Below are 11,962 nucleotides of genomic sequence, written 5' to 3'. Positions count from 1 at the left end.
TGGCCTCCATCAGACGCCACCCGTGGGAGCTCCCGTCCGCCTTTCTCAGTCCTCGCTCCATGGTAACTCTTTACTCAGAGTCTGCTTCTCCCCTTGGAAGGTCAGCTCCACCAAGGCAGTGACGGTGGCATTTCTGCCCTGTCCCCAGTGCCTGGAACAGAGTCTGCACACACAGAGGATAGCCAACGTTTGTTGAATGACATACTGGGCTTCCAAATGGGCAAAATACTCCCTTGACTCTAGGCTTGCCCCCATCGCTGGGCTGTTAAGGGAGGGAGCGCAGACATGAGCTCCCAGCCCCAGAATCGCTTTGTTGGGAGGTCTCCCCAGTCCCCCGCCACTCCAGGGGTCTCTCCCCGGCCTCACAAAGTTCCAGGGCTTCTGCTCCCCTTGCAAAGGCTCACAGCTGCTACTTACGTGCCGTTCTGAGGCGGGGCCCACCTGACGCACTGGTTCCGCACTTGCCGACAGACCAGGTTCCCGAGGTTGACACGTGAGGACGTCTGAGAGCGGTGAGACTGAGGGAAACCACATGAGCCAAGGGGGGACCCGTTTAGTTTAGTAGATGGCCAGGGTCCTCAGGTGCACACCCGAGTCATCTCACAATTTGACGTCTTTGGAGTCCGGTGCCTTGCCTGTAGCAAAATTTGAGTTGCATCGCTTTATTTCTGGGAGTCCTTTCTGGTTTGTTTTTTCAAATTTTCTCAGTTGTGATATGTATATTATACTGCAGGATCCCCCACATTTAGGGGAACATTAAGCAGAAAGCCATTTCCCAGGGAACTAGGCTGCAGATAGGGCCTCCTGGTCTCAGCACGTTGCTCCTGTGCACAGTTCTGAGCGGGAGACTGTCCCCCGACGGGCATTTGTGGGGTGGCCGCGCCAGAGGCCCTCGTGCAGCTGGCCCTGGCCACCTCGTGCAGCTGGCCCTGCGATTTCACAAGGAAAGTCAGAGCAGCGCTCATGGAACTGAGGAGCCAGAGGCACCTCGGAGGACTGGCCTGATTTTATTTTGGTTTCCACCCCACGTTTGCCCCCTGGTATTCCAGTCGAGCCCTCCTCAAAGCTACAGATGCCAGGGTCTGTATTTAACTTGAATGAACTGCTGCGGAGGAGTCCGGGCCTGGTCTGACCTGGTTCTCAGGGAATGACCCCTGAGCTTGGAGCATCTATTTTAAAGGAGGCTGCCATTTGGTCTTTGCCAAAATAGTTGAAAGAAGACCCCAGAATAGCAGGCTGGGTCTGCCCCGGCTTAGAAGCCGCATCTCAGGCTTAGAGGCAGGCGTGTGAGATGTCAGGGAGCAGGCGGCAGAAGCAGAAAAAGGCCTCGTCACCGAGGCCAGAGGCCCAGGCGTGGCCCTCGGCCGCCTGGCAGGCCCGGCAGCCCTGGCCTCGCAGCAGCGGGAGGCCCCAGGGTGATGTTAGAGAGGCAGAGGGTTCGGGGTGCAGATGGGAAGGGAGCCCCTGCTCCTGCCCCTCATCCACCCACTCCCCTAAGAGGTAATGCTGTTCTCGTCCATTTTACAGATGAGAGGACTGAGGTGAGAATCTGCCCAAGGCCTCACAGCCAGGGTGAGGGTGGAGCCAGACGTCCCCAGAGGCTGCATGGAGCCTTTGTGGCTCCCACCATCCTGTGGCAGCATTAAAAATGGTGAAGGTAAGCAGGGAAAGAATGATTCAGCTACTGCAGGTGATGCCACCTGCTGCTTGATGAGCCCTGGAGGAGGCAGAGGGAGGGGAGGGAGCCCTTGACCCCCATCAGGGGATCAGCTCGGACCCCCCCCCCTCCTGATTAGGAGATTAGAGTCAGCACAGAGAGTATCTTTCATCTGATGTTTCCCCTAAAGGCTGGAGGCAGCCTCATGAGAAGACAGATGCAGCTGGTGAGGTTGACACTGAAGGGAGAATGTCCCGGGGACCTGACGGAAGACAGGGGGGAAGGACCCACAGGGGGGCAGGACCCACGTAGCAGAGGCTTCGGGAAGGATCCTTCAGAACACATTTGGCTCAGTGAGGTCTTGCTTTGTCCACATCCACGTTAATCCCCCCTTAAGCTACCACCCGGGACGTGCCACATGTACCTGGGGCAGCCACCTCTCCTGGGCCTCAGTTCCCTTGTCGGTGAGTTAGGAGGAGCAGTCGCTGCCCAGCTCTTGGAGTCATTGAGGAATGAGTGAGAAAACAGGGACCCACTGACGGGCCTGAGGGCTACGCCGGCTTTCCCAGGCACCCTTGCCCCTGCCCTGAATTGCTGGATCACCCACGGGTCACCCTCAGAGTCCGAATGCAGCCCTTTAAACCACCAGTCTCAGAGCCGGGACCTCAGCCTGCTGCGTGCAGAGCTGGTCACCAGGTGAACCGAGGCCCAGGTCATGCGGGTGTCCAGGCATGGATGTGCTCACCGAGCCTCTTCCCAGTGAGCTCCATGAGCACGATCTACAGATGGCAGGCTGCTCTTGGGGACTCATGGTGGCCTCCAGTGCCATTCCCAGGACCATCCAGGTGAGTGCCTTTTGTCCCAGTGCAGTAATGAAGAGCACCTCCTTTCTCTCTCAAAAGTCCCACTTTGGACTTTCAGAGGGTCCCCTTTTGATGGGAGTTTGGACTTGAGAGATCAGACAAGACTTCCCTGAAAGGTCAAGGTCGAGCTGAGGTCTGAAAGGTGAGGTGGGGAATGAGAAGTTCTCAGAAAACTCTCCCGTCCATGCCCACCACCACGCCCGCCTCCTCTTGAATAGAAGGAACAGATCACCCGCTCCCAAGTGAGCGCTCCCTTGGGACAGCTCTGCGCCTGAGAATGCACCAGGTGCCCTGTGCTTCCTCTTTCCCACCTTCCCTTTCACCTTGGTCTTTCTCCCACTTTACAAAAGAAAGGCCCAGCACTCCTCAAGTGCAAAAGCCTCAGGGCACCAAACAAAGGGACGATGTGGACTGCCAGCATGGTGACACTCCTTCCAGCTCTCTCTGGCCTGGAAGCAGCCCCCTGGCAGGGTGAAGGGAGACAGGAGGAATGGGGCAGTTTGGTCTGCACTGGGGAGCTTGGACGCAGATACCTTGCAGAGTGGAGGCCTGGAGGTGTGACGATTTCTTTTAACAACCTTGTGTCTCCCAAGCCACACACTCAGTTGACAAAGATGGGTTAGTCCTGAGAGAGAGCCCTGGGCAAGCACGCAAGGGTAGGGGCGGCTCCTGAGGTCATTAGGCGTCCAGCTCAAGGCAGAGGTCTGGCCCTTTTCCTCTACTTACATCTCTACGTGTCCCCTACCATCTCCCTTAGAGTTAGAAATCAGAAATCGCAGAGTAAGCTGCTGGTTTGGATGGGAAAACCCAGTCAGCTGCCTTCTGATTCTAAATCTGGTGTGGCCCTCTCACCGTGAAGACTGGCTTTGCTGATTGCACCGCTATACGGCAAAAACTTTCTATATGTCAGGTGAGCTAAGTTGGCAGCTCCAAGGTCTGGAAAGAAACATGTAAAATGCATGATGCATTAGAAACTTTTTGTCACTATAGTGTTGGCTAAGCCACATTGAAATTAGCCATAGTCCCCCCCCCCCGCCCCTTCTGCCCTCTATAGGGTTTAACAAGGTTCCTTCCAGTGAAAGACCAACTGGCATAATTCATGGTTCTTTCATAGGTCTTGGTAAAAAGACCTTTGGCTAAACTTTCCAGAAGCCGAAAAAGTACAGCTCCAGTGACTGGTGACAAATCCTTTGCTGATTCAGGCAAAGACTCAGGAGCTTTTGCTGTCAACAAATTAAAAGAGGAACTAACAAAGTTGTCGTCAGATAGAGCAGTAAAAACCATTTTTCATGATAAATCACATGCAATTTTGAATGTATGCTTTGGTGGGTGTTGTCACCATAACAAAACTTCCCTTCTGCCTATTCATTTCTGTGAACAGGCTTCTCAGCTTTTACACCTATAGAAAATGGAAGTAAAACTGAAGCCAAACCCCATGTTATTCCAGAAATAATAATCATATGAGATAATTAAATTTCTACCTCCATCAAATTAAGATTCATTTCCAACAGAATTTTATCTGTGCTCTTTACTTATCAGTTATTTGATTAACTCTTTATTAATAATAATTGTGATGAAAACAAAACCCAGAACAAAAACATTTAATGCTAATAGCCATAGGACATTAGTTTTTAAACTAATTCATAGAAATACTTTGGTTGCAGAGAATTATGACAGAGTGACCAATAAAACACTCTCAAGGTTAAAACTACATCAAATTTGGGTAAAATTGGTGAGGGAAATAGAACGAAAATATAAATACAAAGGTAAAAGGTAAGGGTTTGCAATTTTTATCTATTGGAGTACTTAATTCATGTTCTTTTTTTAAAACAAAATTTGACAGACATCAAATGGTTATAGTTTTTAGACTCCACTGGACACATTTAAAAGAGTAACAGAAGAATTTTCCTTTAGATGCCAATATTTAAGATATTCTAGAGTTTACATTTTTGGCAGCTATTTGTAAGAAATTTTGGATTTCAGCGTAAGGAGGTATGAGAGAGCCAACTCAGCTGTACACGAGAGGATGAAGACAGTGCTGAGGATGACGGGTCAGAAAAGGAGCTGGTGTCCCTAATGGACACCTGCTGCCTGTGAAGAAAGGACACCTGGGCTGGGCAGGGCCACAGGAGGCACCCCCTGCTGGCTGAGGCCCGAGACAGAGGACCCATCACCCCGGCCCCCCGTCACTGCCGAAGTCCTCTCACCCGCTCCCCTGTCCCCTTGGACAAAGAAACACATGTGTCTCCCAAGAAAAAACTATTTTCCAGACCAAGGTCAATCTAAATCCAAATTTGAGTGAGGGCATGGATTTATCTGGCCCTTCCGATCATCTGGATTTATGTAACCTACGTAAATTATAACACTGAGTTCAGAACTGCTCAAGAGCAAAGAAGACTTGCCTTCTTAGGAACAAGGGAACTCTTCCCTATCAGGGGAGGACGGGCCCCAAAGCTCAATGCTGGTTTCTGCCTTGAGATCGCTTGAGGGTCCCTCCCACCCTGAATGGCAAGACGTCCAGCCTTCGATAGAAGGCTCCTGTCTAGGGGCCATTGGAGACACCTGTCCTTGGGTTTCCTCCCAGATCTGGGTCCCCAGGAAGCAAGTCTCTTTGGGAGCAGGATGAAACCAGGAGAGCGAGAAGCCTCAGCCCGCCCCCCACCCGCCTCATGCCCCCCACTTCTGCAGACCCGATGAGCCTGGGGACAAGCCTCTGAGGACGGTCAGTCCTAGAGATGACCAAGAGGACTGAAATGGTGGGAAGCCGAGGTCTGGCCATGGAAACAAACCTTCTCAGAGAACGAAGGGCCCCTCCTCTAATCTCCCCCTCCCCGCATTTTTGTTGGCTTTCCCATTTCATAAGGAGGATCCCATTTCATTAGATCCTCCCAGAAACCCTACTAGGTGAGCACCATTATAGGCCCAACTCTACATAAAAACCAACAAAGGCTCAGAGAGGGTGAGTGACTTGCCCAAGGCCACACAGCCCACCAGGGGAGGGGCCGTCACTGGGACCCAGCTTGTGTGCAACAAGTCCCCACAGGTTCCATCATGCCACCTAAGTTATCAACCCTTGATCTGGGGCCTGAGATCATTCCCCTGTAAGCAGGTGAGTCAGGCCAGGTGTTGCTTTTGGATTTTTCCAGGCTCTGCTGACCTGAAGGGAGACAGAGGGAAAGAGAAGAGACCATCTGGGGCACGATGCCTCACAGTTGCAAGAAAACGGTGTCCAGAACCTTCCCTAGGCCTAGAGAGCCCATCCAGGGCACTGTGGGGGGTGGGGGGTGTGCAGTGGGGGGAGAGGCTGACCTTTCTTCCACCTCCCAACACCCCCCACCTCACGATTACTCTGAGGGCCCCGTGGGCCAGAATTGAGAGGGATTTGGGGCTGGGGGGCATTTCCCATCTTGTCTTATTGTGTGGGCTGAACCCCATGCCCACTGCTGTGAGCGGACCCCTGGAGTTGCCAGGGAAGAGAGTGGACCTCGACCTCAGTGTTTCTGGGAAACCCTGAGCAGGGGACGGATCCACACCCCCCACCCTTTGGATGCCCTCGACCCCCAGCCTTCCTGGTGGTCAGCCCATCAGGCCCATAGGGGTGCCCCTTCCTCTGCTGGGGAAGGCTGTGAGGAGGACACGGGATCTGCAGAGACTCCCCGGCAAGCCCCATGGGGTGAATCCCCCTCTGACGAGTCCAAACCCCTTCGCCGGTCCACAGGCCTGCCCACTCCTCCAACCTCGTGCACCCACCCGGCCCCCAAGCACTAGCTTCCTGGAGCTGCCTGGAGCACCTGTGTCCCCCCTCTTGGCTGGCCCCTTCTCATCATCTAGGTCTCGGCTGGAATGTCCCCATCCCTAGGACCCCAGGACTCTCCAGAGTGGGTGCTCCATGAAAACTGGTCCAGCTGATGGGTAGACAGACCCCCGAGTGGGAGGACTGGGCCCCTGGGTGACCTGGGTGAAGCCCTTCCACCCTCCGGCCTTCCACTGTCCTCCGTGAAGCAAAAGGGTCAGATTCGGCAGCCTCTGGGGGTCCTCTCAGCTCTGACCATCTTTGCTGTATTACAGAGACTGTGGGAGGTTGGGGGCTTGATCACATATTTTACGACCTCCCAAATGGACAAATGGATAGAGGCTGTCACATCAGCGCATGGAACTTCATCCCCACTCTGGAACTGATGGAAGATTTTCACTTGCACAGTTTGAACTCCTAACGTCCCAGTGAGGTGGACAAGGTCCGGACCACGAGCTCCATTTCTTAGGAGAGGGAACTGAGGCAGGGAGCAGCATGGCTGGAGCCTGACTTCAATGCCCAGTGCTGGGGTCTGGGCCTGGCTCTGCTGTTTTCTAGCTTGGTGACCTGGAGGTTGCTGCTGCAGTGCCCCAAGCTTCGGTTCCTCCTTCTGTAAAATGGTGACGGTAAGCAGGCCCCACCTCATGGGCTGGGTGAGGACAGAGGGCGGTCAGCCTTGCAAAGCCTGGGTGAGCATGGCGCCCAGCTCCCTAATAAACATTGAGGTGCTGATTCTTATCTGGAGAGGTGCTGGCGATCTGGATGGTTCACAGCCTGGGGATAGGGCACCAAGCGCTTTGCACGTCTAATTCTTCCAGTTCTCTTAGCGACCTCATGAAGGTAACATGCTGGGTACTGAGGGACTAAGCAAACCGCCCACAGTCATTGGTGAGGGAGGGCAGGTGAGGGGGTGTGCCGGGCGCCTGGCTCCACAGACCTGTGGTCAAGCAGGCAGCAACACCTCAAAAGCAATACACCTGTGTGCCTTGCCATGACAGCGTGTGCCTGCCTGTTCTAAGGGTTGAACATGGGTCATCTCATTTAATCCTCCTGGAAGCCCTCCAAGGTGAGAACTCTGGTGTTCTCACTTTACAGATAAGGAAACTGAGGCATGGTTTCTGTCCAATCCTCCCAGGTTTGAGTGTCTAATATGTGCAAAGATTTGCACACCTGTGCATCTGGATGGCCCATTGTCTTAGAGATTTGCAGTCACTGAAACCGCCCCTAAGCCTGTTGCCCAGACCTGGCCGGGTGAGCGTCAGGTAAAGGAGAAATGAGCCAGAGGATAACAAGAGAGGAGAGAATCCAGAGGTCACAGAGACGCCTCTAGGCAAACATTAGTCTACCCAAGACACCTCTGAGCTAACAAGCGACCTGCTGCATCATCGCCTTGATGCCCTATGATTAAGGTGCCTTAATAAAAATGTGGAAAACAGTAAGGCACTTCCTCAAAAAATTAAACACAGAATTACCAAATGATCCAGCAATTCCACTTTTGGCTCTATGTCCAAAAGAAATGAAAGCAGGGGCTCGAACAGATGTTTGCACCCCCACGGACACAGCAGCACTATTCACAGTAGCCAAAGGTGGAGGCAACCAGTGCCAATGGACGTTTGGTCTATCCATGCAGTGGAATATTATTCAGCCTTAAAAAGAAAGGACATTATGACCCACGCTACAACACCGTGAACTTTGAGGACATTGTGCTAAGTGAAATAAGTCAGACATAAAAGGACAAACACTGTGTGATTGCACTTACATGATGTCCCTAGAGTCGTCAAAATCATAGAGACAGAAAGTAAAATGGTGGTTGCCAGGGGCTGAGGGAAGGGATGGGGAGTTGGTGTTTAATGGGAACAGAGCTTCAGTTTGGAAGACGAAAAGGTTCTGGAGACGGATGTTGGTGTTGGCTGCACAATAATGTGAATGTGCTTAATGCCACTGAGCTGTGCACTTACAAATGGTTCAAATGGGAAAGGCCAGGCACGTATGGGGGCAGGAGGTAGTGGCAACTCATCTCAATATTGCTGCAAACTGCTCTGAAAAAAATCTTTAAAAAATGGTTAAGATGGTCAATTTTATGTTACCACCATTAAAAAAGAAAGCTAAAAATATTGGCTGAGTCTCCCCTTCCTTTGAAAATCCTAAAGAAAAAAGTGTCACTTTTCTTGGGGTGCTTTGTCTGAATGTGGACGAGTCTACACCTCCCGCCGAACCCTTCTCCTTGACTGATGCAGAAAGACGCTGTCGTGAGGCTCTTCTTGCCGAGGCCCAGAATGGGAAGTTGAGTTGAGAAAACAGTTGAGCTATTTACAGAACTCACACAGCCTCGGCCCTTGCTCCAGGCCGAGCTCTGTTGTGTTGCCCTGAGGACTCAAAGTGACTTTTTATGTAGCACTTTTATTATTATTATTATTAAGCCAAGCAAGCTCTTAACAGCTGAGCTGATGGGTCTGCAAAGCCCCTTCACTCCTTCCTGGGTGAAGAAGCCATTCTGGGGAAGATACGACATTGGGTTTTTTTTTTTTTTTTTTTAGATCAGAAGGATTTCTGGGGAGCAGCGGTTTCTGCTCGGAGCTTTTGCTCCATCTCACACGCACTGCACCTCTCTACTCACTGGCTGATGATGTTCGGAAGACCCTCCCGCAGGCTGAACACACGGCTTTGTTTATCTCACCAATTCTGAGCATTTACTGCTAGCCAGGCCCTGTCTGAGCCCCTCCCCCCAAGGGGCATGCAGTCTAAAGAGCTGACTTGTGAAGCCTCTTCCCTGTCTTGTTAAGGCTGACGTCCAACTCCTAGGCCCATTTTATAGATAGAGAAACTGAGGATGATCAGGAGTGGGACTGCCAAAGGTTGTACGACCAACAGAGCAGGTGGCTGCAGAGCCCAGAACCTCGGTGTGGCCCCAAGGCTTCCTCGCAACCCACGTTCTTGGTAAGCAGGGCACCCTGGGAAGCAGCAAGGCAGAAGGGCTTATGGCCCAAGCTAAGTGAGGGTCTTCTTTCAAGATCGCCTTATCCCTCCACTGAGAGCTGGCTCGGGTACTCAAGGGGACCAGATCTGGAAAAATTAGTCACCTTGGCCCAACTCTTTCATTCTAATAAAAGGAAAAAAGTCAGTGAGGGGCTTCCCATGGGGGAGCCAGCAGCTCAGGCCTGAGGCCTTTGCAGGTGTCCTCTGTCTGTCCCAGGCACGGTGGCAGGTTAGGCGCTGCGGCCTGCATGGAGGATCTACTGGCAGAGGAGCTCCAGGCTGCACTCAGCCAGCCAGCCGCCTACTGTCCAACACCTATTCAGCACCTATAATGTGCCAGGCACTGGAGATACAGCTGGGAGTGACACAAACCTGTGCTCGCCCCTTGCAGGTGACAGTCTAAATGGGATGAAAGGCCAGAGTCTTTAAGGACTGTGAAGAACAATAACCACAGAGGGACTGGGGGTGCCACAGAGTATCCCCAAGTGGCTGCTATTTGAGGCTGCTCCCCGAATATGGAGAAGTCACTGACAGAAAGATGTGGGGGAGTCTTCTGGCTGGAAGCTTGGAGAGATAAAAAGACCAGTGTGGTTGGAGCACAGTGGCCGAGAGGAAGAAGGCGGGAGACCCGGGTCTCTTGACCCGGGTGGGGGTCATGGAGAGGGAAATTGCAACACTGAGTGCTTCGTGCACCTGTCACCTGCAGCTGTGCCACAAATCCTCACCTGTGCCTTTGCTAGCTGACATTGGATGGGAGAGGAGGCCTGCAGAGGTTAAGGGTGGGCTCAGGGACCCTCAGTGACAAGGTGGGAGCCATATCTCAAGTGAGTTCCACCCAGAATTCCCAACTCCTAATCCCCCTGCTGGGTGTCAGTCCTTCAGTCACCAAGAGTACCTATTATGTACAGGTGGGCTAGCAGTTGTGCGAGCTGAATTAGCTGCCCATGGGGTCCTTTGCTGAACTCATCAGCAGACAGGAGAGTCAGAAAGAGGTCCTGGGGGAGCCCCAAATAGAGCTTGCTGTAGAAGTCCTGGGAAGAGAGGGGACTCATCCCATCAGGAGCTGGGGAAAGACATCAGAGGGCCTCTGCTCAGGGCAGCTGGCACAGCAGGTCTCCAGGCCTGGGTCCCACTCCCCCAGAGGAGGTGCCCAGGTGGACCCACCTTCCATGCCATTTTGCAAATTGGGAGTCAGGGACCCAGAGATGGAAAGAGACTTGCCCAAGGCCACACAACAAATGAGGGTCAGGTATTTGGTCTCCAGAACCCTGGGCAGGATTGTCTTCTTGGCACCAGATCTGCAGACCCATCTGGAGGGCCAGGGGCCCAGAGGCTGCCAGGTTGCATCTCACAGCCGTGAGTGGGGAGCCGGGGAGACATGCTTCTGTGCGGGTGCTGCTCGGGCAGGCTAGGCTGTAGGCCCAGAGAGGGGCAACGAGCCGCACTGAAGAGTCTGGAGACAGGGTTTGGTCCTGCCAGGCCACTCCATGACCCCTGAGTGCACCCCTTCCTGGGCCTCCCAGCAGAGACCACAAGCCTCCCAGGTCCCCTTCAGTGGTATCAATAAGCCCCAGCAGGGTTCTAGACTCCCAGGGCTCCCCAGGCAGGGATGGAGTGGGAGGTGGAGGAGGCTGAAATGGTCTGGGGATGTCTCTGGTCACAGGTGCTGGTGGCAACAAAAGGTGGGGTGGGCTCCAAGCCCCCTGCAGCTGTGGCAGGCAGGCCTGCTGGAGGTGGCAAGCAAGGCTCCTCAGGTACCACAAAGAACAGGGATTTTCACACTTAGGTGAGCCAGCATCTAGCTGGGCCTCTGGCAGCCATCCCCGTCAGGCCATAAATGGGCACAGTAGGGGGTGGGGACCTCGGGTGGGAGATGGGAGCCTTCCCAAGGCCTGGTCTGGGTCCTGCTGGGTTGAAGGCTCTAGCTATGGGACTTGAATATTCCTGCTGCGGAATGGGAGGTGAGGGGGAGATGGTGGATGTCCCTTATAGCTCTGTGCCCTGCCACCTGTCCTAGTGTACAGAGGGTACAGGGCTGTGGCTTCCCCTGGGTGCATCATCACTACCTTCCCCTTGGCTAGTAGCAACCCCCTTCGTGGACGCCTGCTCAGGCCGAGCCTCCCCCCAGGAGACGGAACTCCATCCCCGAAACGCACCAAGGCTGCAGGTCAGGACCGGGCCTCGCCTCCCTCTAGCCTGTAGCCGCCGGCTTCTCCCTGGCCCAGCCACCTGGGTGTTGCCTACTGCCCTTACCCACTCCTCATTCCTGGGCCAGTCCTGAAGTCCCCAGCAATGGAACCAGGCCCCCGAGAGTCCCCGAAAGGCGAAGCGCAAAACACAGCGGCCGGCTGGCTCCTGAGCGCACGCGGAGATGAGGGCGCCCGAGTTAGGGCTGCGCCCAGGCGGCCTGAGCAGAGACGCAGAAGGGGCGAGTCGGAGGCCAAACTTTGGATGAGAATCAGGAGTGGAGGAGACGCGAGGGGCGGCACGAACAGGTCCGCGGGCCGGGCGGAGCCGAGGGTGGGGGCCGGGGTCCCTCCAGGTGGCACTCGCGGAGCTCGTCCCGGCCGCCTCCCCTCCCCCGGCCCTGATTGGCAGGCGGCCTGCGACCAGCCGCGAGGCCACAGCGCCCCGGGCGCCCAGGCGATCACGCACGGCCCCCCGCGGGAGCCG

At 54.2% G+C, this 11,962-nt stretch overlaps 1 protein-coding gene across 1 annotated transcript in view; it reads left to right on the top strand.

The window, feature by feature from the left end:
• Positions 1 to 2,388: 2,388 nt before the first annotated feature.
• LOC103604998 (fibroblast growth factor 2-like) overlaps positions 2,389 to 11,962 on the top strand; it is an 11,575-nt gene continuing 2,001 nt past the window's right edge. The window contains exon 1 of the mRNA XM_008589574.1: positions 2,389 to 2,502. Within this exon, the coding sequence (XP_008587796.1) occupies positions 2,389 to 2,502 (114 nt within the window). The remainder of the gene's footprint in view (positions 2,503 to 11,962) is intronic.

This window comes from Galeopterus variegatus, unplaced genomic scaffold (genome assembly GCF_000696425.1).
Source record: "Galeopterus variegatus unplaced genomic scaffold, G_variegatus-3.0.2 Scaffold5531, whole genome shotgun sequence".
NCBI lineage: Eukaryota > Metazoa > Chordata > Mammalia > Dermoptera > Cynocephalidae > Galeopterus > Galeopterus variegatus.
The sequence above is the reverse complement of the archived record's forward strand: the minus strand, read 5'-3'. Positions and strand labels throughout refer to the sequence as shown.